This window comes from Malus domestica, chromosome 11 (genome assembly GCF_042453785.1).
Source record: "Malus domestica chromosome 11, GDT2T_hap1".
In the NCBI taxonomy this organism is placed as follows: domain Eukaryota; kingdom Viridiplantae; phylum Streptophyta; class Magnoliopsida; order Rosales; family Rosaceae; genus Malus; species Malus domestica.
The window spans coordinates 15,151,918-15,168,797 of record NC_091671.1 but is presented as its reverse complement, the minus strand read 5'-3'; the positions used below and the strand labels follow the sequence as shown (position 1 = coordinate 15,168,797).

The 16,880-nt window shown below is 37.9% G+C and overlaps 2 protein-coding genes across 2 annotated transcripts; one reads left to right on the top strand and one right to left on the bottom strand.

Annotated features, from left to right (window-relative positions):
• Window positions 1-8,527: 8,527 nt before the first annotated feature.
• LOC103413085 (mitogen-activated protein kinase kinase kinase 20-like) lies at window positions 8,528-9,589 on the top strand. The gene has a single exon (XM_008351575.3). The coding sequence runs from the start codon at window positions 8,528-8,530 to the stop codon at window positions 9,587-9,589; it is 1,062 nt and encodes a 353-aa protein (XP_008349797.2).
• Window positions 9,590-10,181: 592 nt separating this feature from the next.
• LOC103413071 (histone deacetylase 9) lies at window positions 10,182-16,467 on the bottom strand. Its single transcript, XM_008351563.4, has 14 exons — window positions 16,300-16,467; window positions 15,998-16,110; window positions 15,773-15,890; window positions 14,960-15,034; window positions 14,662-14,881; window positions 13,863-13,926; window positions 13,293-13,385; window positions 13,094-13,202; window positions 12,863-12,912; window positions 12,689-12,779; window positions 11,499-11,569; window positions 11,180-11,278; window positions 10,581-10,647; window positions 10,182-10,471 (listed from the first exon to the last, which is right to left on the bottom strand). The coding sequence occupies exons 1-14, from the start codon at window positions 16,334-16,336 to the stop codon at window positions 10,386-10,388; spliced, it is 1,293 nt and encodes a 430-aa protein (XP_008349785.1). The 5' UTR covers window positions 16,337-16,467; the 3' UTR covers window positions 10,182-10,385.
• Between the last annotated feature and the right edge of the window lie 413 nt (window positions 16,468-16,880).

Sequence of the window (16,880 nt, the reverse complement as noted above, 5' to 3'; positions counted from 1 at the left end):
GGATGAAATACCATATATTTTAGTATAAGTGGTGAGAAATTTTGTTCGTTAAAGTTATTAACTTTTTAACACATATATTCTATCATTTATATAATAACACGTGATGTATTATCCCGTGTTCCGATCACACTGAAAAATATACTGATAAAAAGGGTTGCAGATCTATTGCCTCGAATTGCATGTCTCGTTTGTATCTCCTTGTCTAAATCTTGTACACGTGCCCCAATCCTAACTATTACAAATCAATGTCTCATTTGTATCTCCTTGTCTAATTACACGTGCCGCAATCCTGACTATTACAAATGAGTAATACACGTAACAAGTATTCATCAACCACATCATCGTCTAATCCACCTTTGTATCTTGATTGGCTATCACTGGATTAGATTGGATTCAAGATTAGCGAAGTTCAATGTTTGTTTTTAACAGGGACTAGCTTTAGTGGGATTAAGTTTCAATCGTCTAGACTAATGGACTCACTAAATGGCCTTAGCAAGACCTACTGAATAACAGACGTTAAATTCAATACATCAAATTTAAATTTGATGGCTGACTTGGCATCCTCCATCTCCGACGCTAAGATCCCCCTCTCTCTCTGCCATCCTCTCTCTGGCGTCCTCCATCTCAGACTCCTTGTCATCTCCGATCCGACTGCGCCGTCTCTGAGATTTTTGAATTGGATTTTGGGTTTTATAAAACGAAGGATCCTCTCAGACTCCTCGTCATCTCCGATCCGACTGCGCTATCTATGAGATTTTTGAATTGGATTCTGGGTTTTGTAAAACGAAGCATTCTGCGTTTTTTGGACTGGATCCTGTATTTTGTGGATTAGCTTCTGGAATTTTTGAAATAAGGGTTGGATTCCGGGAAAAAGAGGGGAAGAGAGAGAGTTTGGTGAAGAAGGGTCTTCTTCAGTTGGACACACAAGGTTTGTTTTGCAAATGGGTTTCTTTTGGAAGGCATGGGAATTCCATGAAAGAGGATTGGTTTTGCGATTTGAGGTTTGGGTTCTGGGAATTCGATGAAGCAACAAAGGTTTGAGAGGATGAGGTTCACGGAGAAGTAGAATCTGTGATGGTATAAAATGATTATGATATTTATTTTTAAAAGTGATTTAAAAAATTAAAAAAAAAAAAAAAAAACTTTTGAGTTCCTAATATGTTAATACTTCACTATTTTTATTTTGTTTAATCCAAACTAGTCCAACTTAATCTCTAAAGTTAGTCCAATCTAAAATAATTCAGATGCAACAAATGCACTTTTGTCTCTAAATAGTTGGTACATTTTGACTCCAACCAATTCGTTCCACACTCGAAATACTCAATAAATATTTTTTTTTTTGTAGGCATAATTTATTGAACAATTATGGAAGCCATAAAAGACAGGGGGTGCGGCATATAGAGGGAAGAGAAAGATGTGTAATTGTGAGGTGTATGTTCTATTCCAACCCATTGTGCTTTTATTTATAGTAGTAGTGAAGGTTAATTCCTTACCATTTTAGGATTACAACATAATAGGATATTAACTACTAAAAGGAATATTCAAAGATATTCCTAGATACACTATGATTTACACAATCACATTCCTAATCTAATGGGACTGCAACACTCCCCATTGAGTGTGTAAATACTCAAACAAATGGCGCATCAGGTCTTCAGCGATGAAGCAAGTATAGTTGATGAAGTCGTTGGCACAATGAGTGAATGCGAGTCTCAAATTTAGGGAAGAATGCATAAAAGGTAAAACTTACAAAACTTCGTTATGGTAAAATCCAAGGTGAGAGAAAAACCCATAGACTAAGGAGAAAAGTAAGAAGTTGCATTAAGTCAAAACTATACGTCTTCTGCACGCAAGTAGAAGAGCTCACAAAGGTATGACCAGCCCAGGATGAGTGTCTCGTCAAAACCTAGTTAGGTAGCAAAAACCCAGTGGGAAAAATGCTCCTAATTGTAGGGTAAAAGAGTACATTAAGATCAAGTGAATATACTTTTGGATACTCCCCTTGAGTTTGACAGAACTTTCAAATGAGAACTACAAGCATTGCATATGAATAGTTAGGCATACCAATTCCTCGGACAAGCTTCTGGAAGGTTGGCTTCGGCAGTGACGTCATGTAGAGGTCGGCAAGGTTGTCTAGGATCGGCTTGCATGACTTCAATCTCTTGATGCTTTGCTAATGTAGACGCAATATGTCTTGGTGTTGACTTCGTTAATGTATCATATCTTGGTCGGGTTGATACATGTAACATAGTCTTCATGGATCGTCATTGGGACTCAACGATGGATGAAAACAGCAAGTACTTCGAATATGTTCAACAAGAGCTCTCAACCATGTCTCACGTATGGCATAGTGAAGTAAGGTAAGTCTTGGAACGATTCGAAGATTTCGCAACTAAAGTCATATCGTGGACCTCCAAGATATTACAATATCCCTAACGGTAAAGATATAACCATTTGGGGATTTGCCTTTACAGGTTTGATAAGTAACCAGCGTCAGCATAACAAACAAGACAAGCATCATTCCAAGGATCATGGGGGTCGGATCTGCTTGGGATACGTTGGAATTTGCCCAAATCCGTAGTACCTTCAAGGTAGCGGAAAAACGTCTTTAATACCAATTCAGTGGTTGCGTGTAGGTGCAGTGCTACATCTTTACTAATAGATTAACAGCGAAAGTGATTTCCTTTCTAATTGCAATAAGCTAAGTACAACAAGCGTAAAGTTGAACTCAGATATGGAACTTCAGATTCCATAACCTTTTCAAGGGTCTCAATTGCATATAGCATTGGAAGATCATAGGTATACTCAAAAGGTAACACCTTCAGGGTGTGGTTCGATTGGTAGACCAAAGTACCGTCAGAACAATGCTTCAACTTTAAGTCAAGGCATAAACTAGTTTTCCCATGATCCTTTATCTCAAATTCCACCTTTAGGTGCGAGACAGTTTTTTCAGGCCCTTCTAAAGTCTTAGTGAGATGCATGTCATTAATATAAACTGTAACTTTAGCAATTCAAAATAAGACTTCATAGTTTAACACGCAAGGGCATACATCATATCCCTAACTGATCAAATAATCACTTAGACAGGTACACCAAATCTGCCGGATTGCTTCAATCCGTAAGTGAACGCCTCAAACAAGTTAAGAAAATGTTCTGTGGTTTGGAATTATTTGAACCAGTCCATGTAATTCTTTGAGAACTTAAATGTAAATCCCCATGAAGAAACACTAACAACTTTCATAATGATGCAGTCAATCACAGGGCGTTTGAAAGAAACCTTGTGCCGTAACGCATGCATTATATCGCACTATTTCATTCATCTCATTACGTTTCCTTTCCCACTTGTAACACAACAGGGTTACAAATTAAGTATGTTGTAAGTGGGGAATGACGAAAATGCCCCATTTGGTTAGCGTAATTATACGAGGACGTATTTTATCCTCATATATTTTATTGTAATTCTTGAAATATTTGAATAGAGGATGACTCTATGAGCGCGTAGGTTCAAACAGATTGACCCTACCAGCGCGTAGGTTCAAACAGATCTTAATTCCGAGTTAGAACAGAAAAGTTACAAGCCTCGGAAGTGGTGAGAACTTTAGACACATGGACTTACTATTAGTAGTAAGTCTCTAAATTTGGTCAAAAAATTAGGAAGTTTCCAAGGGAGGAAACTAACCCAAAAAGGTCAAGAAACTCCAACCTAGTTTGCGACCCAGTCGACCCTCGCGACATCCTATTTTCTGACGCTGATTCCAGCCAACTTTGGTGGAGTGTTTCAACGCCACCACCACCATCTTGAAGCTCTCACTCCCCTCTACAAAATCGAACCAAGAACCACCTTGATTAACCATCGTATGTGGTGGTGTGAGGCCATAAAAACAGATGAAAACCAACGGTGCTCCAGCCACCCTTTTCATTTTTCTAGTGAATCGGCAAAGCGATGGCCGATGCCACCACTTGGGTTTTGTAGCCCATCATCCCAGGAGTAAATATCGACCAGCTTTGATCTCGTTGGACCACTGTGGGCGACGAATCGATACCGGGAAGCTTTAGGCACCTGCCGATTTTATCAACGGAATTGACCCTCTTCTGTCCACTTTTGGACTTCGTGGTAAGTATAAAACTTGTTCCTCTTGTTGATCTCTATCTTTCTGTAAATTTTGGTAGAATTTAGAGTTAGACGAAAAAATGGGTTTCTTGTCGCCGGAGATCACCACACGCGGTGGCTCGTGAAGGACAATCTGTTTTCATGGATTTTGGACAACAGGAAATCCTTGATGTCCTGAGCCCATATCCAAATTTTGTTTGTTGAAATTTGATACCATGATTCGAATATTCAAATTTTTTTCGGATAATTGTACCTTCGTACCATTTCTCATAATTAACGACCATTCGACCGTTAGATTGTCACCAAACTTTGAGATTATAGTACATAATATTTGAGGACCTTAGGAACTTATGGATCAGGAATCCAACGTATGGATCTTCCCGAATTGGATTTGCTAGTTAGTAAATTAAAACGTCGACCGCCACTCAAATGTTGTGATTGGCGGAGATCCAACTGTTGGATCGAAATGAAATTTTAGTATGTTGCTCTAGAAGCGTAATGTGAACTACGAATGGCTTGATCCCTTAGTAGGGTACGTAGGCAGTCTAAAGAGAATGTTAGATGCAGCTTGCTAAGGAAAGGAATTCGGGCCTATGTTAGTAATTAGCTTCCGAATTAGAAATTTCGAGACATTAGATCAGCCAACATGTCTTAAGAAAAATTTAAACCTAATCTTCCATTAGAGCATGCCTCCTAAAAATTAGAAATCTCCATGGTGGTATCTTCGAGATTATCCGCTTCTACAAAGTTTGTCTCAACCTTTTGATGATGTGAATGATACTTAGCCATATCATTAGGGGAAGTTCGGCAAACGTGTGATCTATGTTCTTTGGAAGCACATTAGTAGCATATATCTAGATTAGTTAAATCTAGATTGGCTGAAGCTTTGTCCTTATTCTTGAAGTTATAAGCATTGAGAGCCAAGGAATCACGCTTTGCCTAATTTCCTCTCTTGGGTGGGCTTCTGCTCTATTAACCTGGGGCCCATGGTTGGGGCTTCGACCCCTTACCACGACCATGACACCTTCTGCGTCCCTTGTGGTCTTGAGAAGTGGTCGATGCGCTTCAAGTGTAGCATTCGAGTGGTAGGTCAAGTTTGATGATTCTTTATCAAAAGCTGGTTTTGCTTTTCAACAAGAAGTAAAACAAATATCAAATCTGAAACTCTAGAAACTTTTGTGCCTGATATTGTTGTTGCACGACAATATTTGTGGCATGAGAAGTTGAAAATAGGTGTTCTCTAGTCAAGTCCTTATTTCAGAATTTGAAAAGTGATCGGATTTTACAAACTTTAGAGTTATATTCATTTATAGACTTAAAGTCTTTGAAGCACACTTATGTCGCTTCTTTCTTCAGGCAAAAAGATATCCTTTTAGTGATTGAAGCGCTCTGCCAAAGCGAGCCAGATAGTGTGTGGATCCTCTTCAGCGAGGTATTCGTTTTGCAGTGCATCATGCATATGTCTTTAGATGGCAATTGCTTTGTTAGCTTGGTCAACCGGTTCGTCCATAGCTCTTCAATGGTGGCTCTGAGACTTTTGACGGTGAGGTGGAGTTTTCACATATGGAACCTATTTCCGGTAGTTTCTACCATAGTAGTAAAGTTGAGTTTATTCATGTTCAACATGTTATTACAATGGAAGAAACAAGAATGTGGTTAGTCCTATGGAAAAGTAAAGATCCGCATATATAAAGTAGAATACTCTGGTTCTATAGATATGTATTGGTTTAATTTTACATGAAAAACTTTAGGTTTCATGGTGTATGCTTCATTTGAAAACTTTGAGTTTCAAACGCACTAAATTCAAAACTACAAGTTTAATTGTAGATGAATCGTTAGTTTACAAAAGTGGGTTGCTGGTCACTAAACTAATGGATTGATAGTCACCAAATTATTCAATAAACAGGATCATACAGGGATCGGTCGTCGAAAGAAGGAAATATTGACATTCAGGTCATATTGTTTTTGGATGCCTACGGGTCCAGAAATTAAGAAAATAGAGCCCAGAAATTAAGAACAGGCGGACTGATGGAGGCTGCATCATTAGAAAACCCATCAGGGTGGAGCGGGCCTAGAGGGAAGAAAGCTCAGTGGCAGCATGCTTCATGCTTAGCAGAGAGAAGCCCAGCGAATTGCGATTTGGACTCACGGGCAACAAGCCTAATTGGGGTTGCAGAACCCAGCCACCAATCGGTGTCGTTTTGGTGCGACTCAAGGCTGCGCGGCTTGGCTTCAGGTCAAGTCAGGTGCAGCTCGCTACGGGTCACCACAGCGGCGCGGCTCTAGGCAGCGGCTCAGCCTTAAAATTTCCTCTATTTTTTTAGGTTTTTAGTATTTTCAAAACCCTAATTCGTGCTTCTAATTTCTTGTTTTCTTTGACTCACATAATTCAACAGCAATTTCATCATAATATAACATAATTTGCATAATCAAAATCTGAAAATGTTAATTGCTTATGCATGAACACACATACATAAAAACTCCAATTTCTTGTAGTGAATACCCCTTTAATATAGTTTTTATAATGTTGCCCCTCGTTTGGCTCGCATGGGACTAAGATGCTTGGTTGAGACAAGATGGAATGGAGACCCACCTGATTTAATTTGCGATGCGTTTTTTAGAAGACAATCAATTGTAATGTTTTCTTTTCATTGTCATTTGAGGATAGTTAACTGTGCGGAACACTCTTTTTCTCTTTGACCGAGTTGAAATCCCTAGCAAGATTGTTATCGAGGCTCATATATTCATCCTATCCTCATATATACATATTCTACTCAATTCTAATGAATATTGTATTTTCCCTCCAAACCCTAACAGTTGATATATCAAATCTAATAGATTCTAAATCATTATGGTTTGGCCGCGGTTAGATTTTATGAAACTTCGATGTGATGACGCAGCGTGAGATGGTAAGAGTGTTTGTATTTTAATTTTATTTTATGGTGAGGGTAACTCCTGTTCTTGTTAAATAAGGGACACTAACTCCTCTCCTTGTTAGGAAATATTGACATTCAGGTCATATTGTTTTTGGATGCCTACGGGTCCAGAAATTAAGAAAATAGAGCCCAGAAATTAAGAACAGGCGGACTGATGGAGGCTGCATCATTAGAAAACCCATCAGGGTGGAGCGGGCCTAGAGGGAAGAAAGCTCAGTGGCAGCATGCTTCATGCTTAGCAGAGAGAAGCCCAGCGAATTGCGATTTGGACTCGCGGGCAACAAGCCCAATTAGGGCTGCAGAACCCAGCCACCAATCGGTGTCGTTTTGGTGCGACTCAAGGCTGCGCGGCTTGGCTTCAGGTCAAGTCAGGTGCAGCTCGCTACGGGTCACCACAGCGGCGCGGCTCTAGGCAGCGGCTCAGCCTTAAAATTTCCTCTATTTTTTTAGGTTTTTAGTATTTTCAAAACCCTAGTTCGTGCTTCTAATTTCTTGTTTTCTTTGACTCACATAATTCAACAGCAATTTCATCATAATATAACATAATTTTCATAATCAAAATCTGAAAATGTTAATTGCATATGCATGAACACACATACATAAAAACTCCAATTTCTTGTAGTGAATACCCCTTTAATATAGTTTTTATAATGTTGCCCCTCGTTTGGCTCGCGTGGGACTAAGATGCTTGGTTGAGACAAGATGGAATGGAGACCCACCTGATTTAATTTGCGATGCGTTTTTTAGAAGACAATCAATTGTAATGTTTTCTTTTCATTGTCATTTGAGGATAGTTAACTGTGCGGAACACTCTTTTTCTCTTTGACCGAGTTGAAATCCCTGGCAAGATTGTTATCGAGGCTCATATATTCATCCTATCCTCATATATACATATTCTACTCAATTCTAATGAATATTGTATTTTCCCTCCAAACCCTAACAGTTGATATATCAAATCTAATAGATTCTAAATCATTATGGTTCGGCCGCGGTTAGATTTTATGAAACCTCGATGTGATGACGCAGCGTGAGATGGTAAGAGTGTTTGTATTTTAATTTTATTTTATGGTGAGGGTAACTCCTGTTCTTGTTAAATAAGGGACACTAACTCCTCTCCTTGTTAGGAAACAAATGTTTATCTGCTAAATTTTCACTAATTCACAGCGGTCCAATAAAAATCGTTAGTAGCTTGGGATCCAAGTCTCCATATCAAAATTGGCGTTCGACAATTGAAGTCCTTACTCCTTCGTATTCCTTTTCAAACGGCAAAGTCCTTGCACCTTCCTTAGTTGTATATAAATCAAAGTCACCAAACTTTGAAACCCTACTCATTAAACTCCTGCTAAACATCGATTAAACCTGACCGACTTTACTCATTCCGTACTCATCTTTCTGCTCCCTCCTAACTTAAAACCCTAGCTGCTCTTGTTTAATTTCTTGCCAAGAAAGCAAACAGCTAAGATCGTTCGAGCAAAGAAGAATGACGAAACGAAAGGCAGAAGACGAATTACAAGGAGAAAGTATGTGGGATCAGCATCATGGAATGCACTGGTTGAGAGGAGAGTTGATCGGAGAAGGACGCTGTGCTTCTGTTTTTCTTGCTACTCGGAAGAAAAAAACAAGGGGTCAGCGTAGTAGTATGCTGACCAATTTGCCGGCAGTAATGGTGGTGAAATCGGCAGAGATGTCAGATTCTGCGTTTATCGAGCACGAGGCGGAGGTTCTCAGTGAGATTAAGGGCTGCCCTTTTGTTGTCGATTGCTTTGGCGAAGAGACCACGAGCACTGACGAGGGTGATGAGGTCTACAACTTGTTGTTAGAATATGCCTCGGGAGGAACCCTTGACGATCTCATAGAGCAATCCAACGGTCGCGGATTGCCTAAATCCCAAGTTAGAAGGTACACAAGGTGCATTCTTGAAGGGCTTAAGCACATTCATAAGTGCGATTATGTTCACTGCAATTTAAAGCCCGAGAACATTCTGCTCGTGCGCAATCGTGCTAGTACTAGTAGCGGTAATCCTACTAGTTTTGTGGCCAAGATTGCTGATTTTGGTTTTGCTAAGAGGAGCAAGGACAACTACGGTGAATGGAGAGGCACTCGTCTGTATCAGTCGCCAGAAGCATTGGAGGATAACAAGCAGGACAAGCCCTCGGATATTTGGTCTCTTGGTTGTATCGTGCTTGAGATGCTGACAGGAAAATCCCTCTCGGATTTGGACTCTGGTTGTGATTACAGCGATTTCGATGATAGGATGACATGGTTTGATCATGTATCTACTCCCAAAATCCCCGCTGAAATCACAGGTACAGCCAGGGATTTTCTTAAGAGTTGCCTTGCCGTGCGGCCTTCAAGAAGGTTAACTGCTGAAGAGCTATTATTTCATTCGTTTGTTGCACAACCACAACCGTCAAAACCAGCTCGTTGCACGAAGGGGAAGATGGCAAGATCTTATTTGTGCCATGCAGGTTATAACAAAAGCTCTGTCGTTGTTCCCAGAATTCCACCCCCGCCGGGTTTTGAGACAGCAGCTGGATCATAGAAGTTGCTTGATTTGATCAACTCTGTAGAAATTAGGTTCTTTATTTGTAAATTCCATTACTTAAACTATTCAATTCAGTTCATCGACACGATATTGTACACAGCGATTCAAAATGTTCAAGATCATGAGGACAGAAGTATGCAAAGTACTCCAGATTCGTGTCCCAATTTTTGTTTAATTTTATTTAGTTGCATACACAAAAAGTTGCAAGTTAAAGCTCCTAGCTAGTCAGGATTTAAATCTGATGCCTTGCTTAGATCCTAGTTGTTCATTGAAACCCTAGATGCTGTTGGAGTATATGATCGTCAACAAGGGCATTCTAATGCGTTGTTTAGTCTTATCCAAGACTAGTATCATTTAACGATGCCATGTGAATCGCTATAAACATATAAAGTGTACAACTCAAAAGTTTCATAAGGGAGAACTCAATCACAGCCGCCCTCTACCTCATTGGATTTAAATTTGATGAATGAAACTTGCCTCGTTGGATTCAAATTGTTCAGTTTCCGTTTGTGAAGTTAGAAGATCGACTAAGGGTGTCGATAAAACTACCCATAAAAAATAGAGCAACAGTTACCCTAACAACAAAACAGGGACTAAACTGTAATTGGATTTAAATCATTTGCTATATATGCAATTTACAGCATTAACAAGGATTCCAACACCAATACGAACAGGCACATCTGCAAATTCCTTATGTTCTTGATGAATTTAACGTAATTTCCCGTAGTTAAGCATTCCCTTGCTGAAAACGAAGTCCATATACCAAAAAACCTACACAGTATTCGCCCTAGTTTTACATATCATCCATGTTGTGATCGTTATCGTTGTCCCCTTCGTAATACTCGTCGTCACGCTGAATGTGCTTGTCTTGGGTGTTCTCTGGGAGGATAATTCATAAAATTAAGAAGTGTCATTAGCTAGATGGAAATCAACATATTTCGAGTCCTAAGCAGAATAATGCATTTTGATTCAGGGAATTTTTACTCACGATCTAGACGTTCATCAGGGTTCTGTTCATCTTCATCAAAGTCGGGAATATAGAAGTCTGGTGGAACCTGCAATAGACAACACATAGTTTCATGTCAACATATACAACAATTGGATGGGTGTCTGAGTCAGTCCTATAATGATTACATCGACTGACCTAACTATATAAAAACCATTACCAAAAGTCTTATCAGCTACTAGCCTTTTCATATATTCTGTCGAAACGGAAAATGCGCACGAGTCGCGATAAATGGTAACATGCAACCTAATACTATCATAGGACTCGAAGACACTGCACACCATCTAAAAACAATGACAAATAGAACACGATCACTTAGGTTGGTGGAATGTCTAAATCAACAACCCTAACAGACCTGCCTAATTCTTGGATCTCTCATGCAAACCTAGACAATCCTATATGATTTACAGAGCATTTTCAATTTATTTGTTCTTCAAAGTGCTTGAAACGAGTGAACCACATTACATCAGAGCATAATTCTTTCAAGGATTTCATGATTCAATAATTTGTAGGCAGTAAAGTAGGAGAATGATGGATGCGACGTAAATAGGTGAATTCTTATTAACTACTCGATCACTTACCTCTTGCATCTGTACACTAGGAGCATGTTGAATGCAACGGAGATTTTCCAAGACTTGTATTTTAATCGTGCTAAGATATGATTTACTATTTAGGTTCTCCTGCAAATCCAAAGGAAAGAAAAAGATTTAGGCTTTTCAGAAGAATCACTGAAAATTAACTAGTAATGACGAAATTGAAGTATTTCAATATCCACCAGTTAAATGAATCCATTTTTTTACACACTAACACCACGAGATGTGGCAATCAAATTGGTTCAAAGAAAAAAATTTCAACTTTTTGAACAAGGCAAAATTACATAAACTTTAACTGATGACATACTATATGCCCATTCGGAATCCTCAACGAGCAGTCTGGAGAAAAATACTTGATGTACTCGTTATCCGGGATCTCTGCAAGAAAGAAAAAGAAGGTAGAGGCAAATAAGATAATCATATTCAAGGTACAACCAAGCTGAAATGGACTCCCACATGCATAGAAAAAGGGGCCATTCCAATTATCACTGGAGTGATATATGACTATTTATCTGAACTAAGCAGATTTAATATTGCTCAAATGTTCTGATAAGTGAGCTTGCAGAAGCAACATTAACACCCATGTAAGCATCTACACACGACAATTAAAAATCAGACGATGGCAAGGGACACCAATTCAGCAGCTGGGAAAAAAAAAATAGAAGCCCATGAGACCGCAACCAATAAGACAATAGAAAAAAGGAAGAGAAAGATGGGAAAGTGCATGCAGGTCATTGCTGGCCAGCAGATAGAAATGCATGCAGAAATCATAAGCTTCCAACCATATGCCCAGTGTTAATTACCCAAACTAATACAACATATTAATAAACACCTCCAAAAATAAAACTATTAATTATAGGAATTTACTTGCAACAGTCATGCATGCAGGCCACTGCTGGTTAGCGAGAAGATATGCTCACAGGAATCAGCAGGGCAAAGGTCATTCAACCCTCCAATGCCATGACAGTTAGAAAAGACAAGTATAAAGCTGCATATCAACCCAACACAACTAAAATTATCACACATGATCTTAAATAAGAGAACTGAAGTATAAATCATGGACACAACAAAAACTATCACTGAATCATAAAATGTATTGATTTATTCTGGCACAAATCCTTATCAAAATCAACATAAACACCATAAAATTGTTGTCTCACATTCTGAAAAACCTTCTTGGAAGCCAATGAATTTAGATAAAACCTTCTCAGCAATTCCCATGAATACATCAACGGAAACATTGGAAATTTTACAAACTTAAAGAATGTAAACTAGTTGTGATTAGTATATCTTTTAAAGTCTTTACAAAAGACAATGAGCGATAAGATCTTCAGCATTTCCCTTATCAAACCAAGATCATATCTTCATGATTAATGTACCTAGTCTGGACTTTTTTTTTCCTTCTCACCTCACTCCTCATTTTAACAATGTTCCTGTTTCCTCTACACAAAGTTTAAAATGAAACTGCTTGCAATAGAGTTCATTTAACAAAAGTACCATTGGGAAGTTCTGAATCAAGAAGAACCCCAGTTTCCACGGTCCAACACCGAGCAACATTCTCTTTCGTGTATCCCCCACCTCCTGTAACCTACAGACAGAAAACATTATATGTACACAAGATATACGACATTGATGAAAGGCAGCCAAGGTTCAATCAGATAAAGATCATACCAGTAAGGGTATATTGAATTTCTTCACAAACCTAACACATTCAGCATGACCTGTAAAAAGCAAATGTCACCACAGATTAAACTCTACCATAACATATAAGTAACCACCAAAAGTTCCAGCTAGCTTGAGATCATTTAATAATTAATCAGAAAAAATAAGGATGAAACGCTTTAAAGACAATACTCTATAGAAGAGGAGGAAAAAGTTCTTTAATTACAATAAGAAATGCACCATCAATAGAGAGATTGAAGCAGCCCAAACGGTCTCCAGCAAGAGAATCTGCTCCACACTGGAGAACTATCGCGCCAGGTAGATATGTCTCAACAACCTTGGAAATAATCTACAAAATTTGAAATTGCAAGTAAGGTTTTACACTTAACACCATGAAACCCAAACTAAAGTCAAGAATCTGGCTTTTAATAGAACTTACAGTCTTGAAAAGTCTATTGAAGCTAGCGTCATCTATTCCATCCTTTAGTGGGACATTGATGGCATAAAACTTGCCTTCTCTTTCTCCTACTTCCTGCAAAACGAATGATTACTAAACACCATTACAAATTTCAACTCATTGAAGACTAGCAAAGAAACGTACAACATTTCGAGCAATATAACGATGTCAGGTTTTATAACATAAAAAATTCATGTCAGATTGTCAAATACATGAAGGCAAGACCAAACAAAAACTTTGTCCAAAGAAGCAAGCACGTCAGCTAGTTCTTATTATGCATCTCGCATATTTACATGCCCATGGTTGTGTGTGTGTGTGTGCGCACAAATGTTTATTTCCTTGTGTGTTCGCACAAATGTTTATTTCTTTGTGTGTGTGTGTGTGTGTGTATGTGTAACATTAAATTTCTTGCAGCTGAGCACGAAAGTATTCCCTGAGTTGTCTAAGAAAGGAATACCACGACAAATTAACTCATGCATTCTTTCTAATTGATTAACAATTTCACCATGAAAAATACTAAGAAAAAACAAACAAAATGGTTTTAGAGGTTACCTTAACATCACCTGTTCCTGGGAAAAACAGATCCCCAAACTTGTGAAAGCTAACAGTCATCACCCTGTAAATAAAATTTTCACCTCATTCAATTAGAGTTCAACAAAACCACAAAACCTAAACCCTAAAAAGTTCTGGTAGCTGAACAATCACTCGAAAAAAAAATTCTCTATTGGAGGGAAATTTCTAGTCAAATCAACTTCTAAATTTTTCTGGACTCATAGGAATGGTAACAATCAGAAGACATATAGCTATATCAACTACAATTCCTAGAGTAAATGACAGATAGGTTGCTATATAGAGGAGCATATCAGAAACTGAAGAAGAAACTGTATATCATGGCGAGTAATATTGATTCTTATATGCATTAGTTAATTAATATCAGTCATGTCTAAATTTTTAGAATCACAGATTTTCTGATCAAAGAATGTGTTAAGCTATACAACAATTTAAGAAATCATTACTTAACCAAATTTCTAACTACATAAAATGGTATATTAAAACTTTTATTTTTTACATACATGAATGCAAAGTTATCTTCTCAAGCAACAATTCTAACTCGCATAATCAACACCCATTTTGCTGTAGTTTCAACATATAGATGCAACATTTAGCAAGATAAAAATTATATACAAAAAGCATTATCATTTTGCTTATATCAAACACAACCAAATATTTTTCATCTACACCTTGCACCAAGCTACTTTTCTAACAGTAAGGTAAGCTTCATTTATTTCAATACATATAATTCAATAATCCTATTCCTTAACCATATTCCTTATAAGAAACAGCTATATACCTATCGGTAAAATAAAAAGCTTCTTCTACACCATCACCATGATGCACATCTATGTCAATATATAAAACTCGGGCATGATGTTTTAGAAGCTCCAATATGCCCAAGACCAAGTCATTGATGTAACAAAATCCAGATGCCTCACACTTTTTGGCATGGTGCAGTCCACCAGCCCAATTAATAGCAATGTCACAAAGTTTATTGTTCAATCTACGTGCAGCATCTGCACAAAAAAGTTCAATCAGTGGATATGGTAGAAAAGTTGCAACCCACATTTTCAACATCATATAACTAGAATTACCTATTGTTCCGCCGGCATAAATTTGACAAAATTCAAATAAGTTATCAAATACAGGGCAATCTTCTCCAAGATTATCTGGCATAAAGGAAATAAAAATGAATCAGTAAACCAAGTTAGAGGTTTGAACTACTCATGCAGAAAGCTAAAGAGTAGTACTCAAAGAGAAGAATAAGTGAAGATTTATATCGTAGAACTTATCATAGGTTTTTCTTTCATCCTCAATAATAGAAAAATTTAAGAAAACTCTGACAACCATTTTATGTTACTGACTCCAAGAACCTTATTGTGGCAGTTAATGACACTTTCTTTCTGGCAAAAATATCTTGAAATTAAACTAATTAACATGGATCATCGATTAACACCATATCAAACCCTTTTTCTTTATTTTGGTTCCATTGAATGAGTTACAAACGTTAAATCACAGAAAAAAGTAGCCACTAAGAAACAAAGCAGAAATTAAAATTGTAGTTCAATGACTTATTAAAAAGTAAAACTGACCATGCCCGAAAAAAAAAAAAAGAACCATGGTCAAAGGGCAGCCTATTAATCTTGACTCCACCCATTTCTTCTATCAGGAAGTTCTGAAATTCCCTACCTTAGCTAAAATAGTTGATCCTGATTTCTTTCTTTTAGTATTCTGTAAGTGCAGTGAACACCACTATCTCGTTACCGAAATTTCTATTATAATTTACACCTATGGCAGCATTCCTTAACTTACTGTTCTATGTTCAAGCACACAACGAAGAACAATCAATGCACACATAAAGCCACAAATTAACAATATATACACAGCAATGCCCCAAATAGACATACATCTTGCCATTTCATTCGAGAATAAGTGCTGGGTGTCGGGCGTAATCCGGTGTAGAAACTCGACATAGTCAGCTGAATGGAATTGCGCAAGCTCCACCGGATATGCCTTATGCGGCCGCTGAGGAACACAACAATCAACAAAAAGATCAATACTTTACGCCGAAACACGCACACCCAATGACATAAAAAATTGAAAAATTTACCAAGCAAGCATTGGATACTAACATAAATTTCCATCTTTTTGTGGAGATCATATGAGAGGACGAGATGATGGGTCATACATAGCCGGTGCGGTTTCATGGGGTGGTTCGGCCCAAAGTAGACGCTACCCACATCCCCTGCAAATACCCATTGTTTTTGTCAAACTAAAATTTCCCAAATTTTCCACAATCGCATGATTAAAATAGCTAAATGTTGGAAGAAAATATATAATCCAACAATTACAGAAAACCCCATTGGGATTAAGAGAGATAGAGAGAGATTTGTGGGAGTAAGGGTTTAGGGTTGGGGGAGGAGAGAGAGTTTACCGTCGTAAAAGTAGGCGATTTTATCCTTTGAACGCATTTTTACTGCAGAAATCGGATGAGGAAGCGCCGGGCGGAGGTGGCTAGCGAGGTTGGGCCATGGTCAGAGCTCGAAGGAAGAAAGGGGGGAGAAGGTGGATATGCTCTTTTTTAGTTGTATATTGATATAACTACCCGATTCAGGATTTTTTATTTTATTTTTTTTTTTTTTGGTACTTTGGATTTAGGTAAAATTTTATTGGATTAATATCGAAAATAAGATTAAGCAGAGGGATCCAAGCACAACCAGTACCAATACAATTTTTATTCTTATTTTGTCAAATCAGTACCAATACAATTAATTAAGAGAGTTTTTCTCGCCCTAGGTTGCAAGATTTTGTCCAAATATAAAAATTAGCGGCCTTAAATCATGTGCTAGTTACTACATCTGCCACAAAGTTGGCTTTTCAAAAGATATAGGGCTGGTTTGGTATTGCTGTGCTTTGAAAAAAAACTGTTTCTATTGTATTGTGAGAATAACCTCATTTTTTATGCTTCACGTTTTCAGCTTTTTTTAACCCAAAACTGTGAAAATAAGTTGTTTT